This window comes from Pundamilia nyererei, unplaced genomic scaffold (assembly GCF_000239375.1).
Source record: "Pundamilia nyererei isolate P.nyererei 1_Seehausen unplaced genomic scaffold, PunNye1.0 scaffold01676, whole genome shotgun sequence".
Taxonomy (NCBI): Eukaryota; Metazoa; Chordata; class Actinopteri; order Cichliformes; family Cichlidae; genus Pundamilia; species Pundamilia nyererei.
Window position 1 is genome coordinate 1 of NW_005189077.1, and position 1627 is coordinate 1627.

The window sequence follows — 1627 nt, forward strand, 5'->3', positions numbered from 1 at the left end:
GTTTAGTGTTTTGTTTCTTAGTGTTTTGTCAGTTTACTTTGGTTTCCTGGTTTATTTCTGCCGTCATCTAATAAAGGATCACTTTTCTGCTAAAACTTTCAACTACTCGTCATCATCTGCTTTTGGGTCCTGTTTTCACACACATCGGCGCACCCCGCCGTGACACACAGACGCTGCAGAAGGAAGATGGTTAGTTAGTGTGTCTTGGCTTTGTATGTGACGCAGTCTCTGTTCTGACTTTAGCTTTGTAAGAGTGGTGTGAAGTAAGGATACTTCACATTGCTGCTCATTGAATCAATGAATTGCATAAATAGTTGTACAGACCTGTTCCCAGGGCTGGGAAGGCGACAGAGCTGAACTTGTTCTCCTCACAGACCTTCAGCACCGAGTAAACCGTGTTTTTAATGCTTGCAGGGTCGTTCTGGCCGACGACGTGGACGATGTTCCTGCTGGGCAGCTGCCCGGCTGATGTCAGGATCATTGGAGGAGGCTGAGCCGTGGAACTCACTGCAGGGAGGAAACAGCTTTATGAATGTGAAGCATAGTGAGTCTAAAAATGAAGTAAAGTGGCTTTGGTTTCATGTACACACCAAGCTGAGCGCACTCCTGCTCAACTGTTACTCCAGCACCGTCTAAGATTGCCTTGGACACTCCTGAGAAGCAATAAGAGGAGAGCAACAGGTGCAGTAGGGAAGTAAGTGAGTAAAATTTTATTTATCTAGCACCTTTCGAGACAAAGATCACAACAACATACTGGAGCATAAAAAAGTCAGACGTCATGTTACACTAGAATGGACATTTTAAAGACATGTTTATTTTCACTGTTAAATAGTTTTACACGCACACACACACACACACACACACACACACACACACACACACACACACACACACACACACACACACACACACACACAATGCTCACCTGCTTTAAGGCTAAAGTTCTGATTGGACGAGTTCACAATAACATCAGTGGACTCTTTGGTGATGTCACCTGATGACACCTCAAGGGTAAGTTGACCGATCTGCTTCTGGTACACACCGAGGGAGGGGGGCAAGACTGGGAGAGAGGAGGCTGACACACACGTATTCACACATTTAAGTTTTCACACCAATTTAAAATCAACAGTTATCCTAACATGTGCAGCCTGTGGGAGGAAGGTGGAATACCCGAGTGAAGATTTGAACCCAAGGCCTCCTCCACTATGTTGCCTCTTACAGGTTTATTTCTTAAATTATGTTAAATTTGTTGAGGCAACAATTGTTGATAACTGTCCACCCAGTGCAATTCACATGGCGTGATAATCAATAAAACTGTTTCCCTTCTTCTGTTGCATAACACCTGCTTATAGGTGAGAGTTTCTAAATATCCTGTGAACATCAGGTTAAACAGGATTCTGCTGGAGCTCTTTGTAGTTCGGATGGTTCTTACCTGAGGAGTGCTGTGATTGGTCGACAGCCTGTTGAGCTGGTACCTCATGAAAACCACGTGCTTCATGTTGGACGTTCCTCTGACCGGTGAACTCTCTGGTGAAACACTGATAATATATTTCATGTGTTACGTTCATGCTGGTGATTTTTTGTTTTCACAGCACTGATGAAGCTGCTGTAACTGCAGCTCAGTGCA

The 1627-nt window shown here is 44.3% G+C and overlaps 1 protein-coding gene across 1 annotated transcript in view; it reads right to left on the minus strand.

The window, feature by feature from the left end:
- Nucleotides 1-324: 324 nt before the first annotated feature.
- The window catches only part of LOC102211305 (poly [ADP-ribose] polymerase 14-like), a gene marked incomplete at its 3' end in the record, with an annotated part of 7127 nt that continues 5824 nt past the window's right edge, over nt 325-1627 (minus strand). Inside the window, exons 5-8 of the mRNA XM_005755494.1 lie at nt 1433-1563; nt 926-1075; nt 591-653; nt 325-507 (exon numbers count right to left, since the gene is read on the minus strand). Of these exons, the coding sequence (XP_005755551.1) occupies nt 325-507; nt 591-653; nt 926-1075; nt 1433-1563 (527 nt within the window). The remainder of the gene's footprint in view (nt 508-590; nt 654-925; nt 1076-1432; nt 1564-1627) is intronic.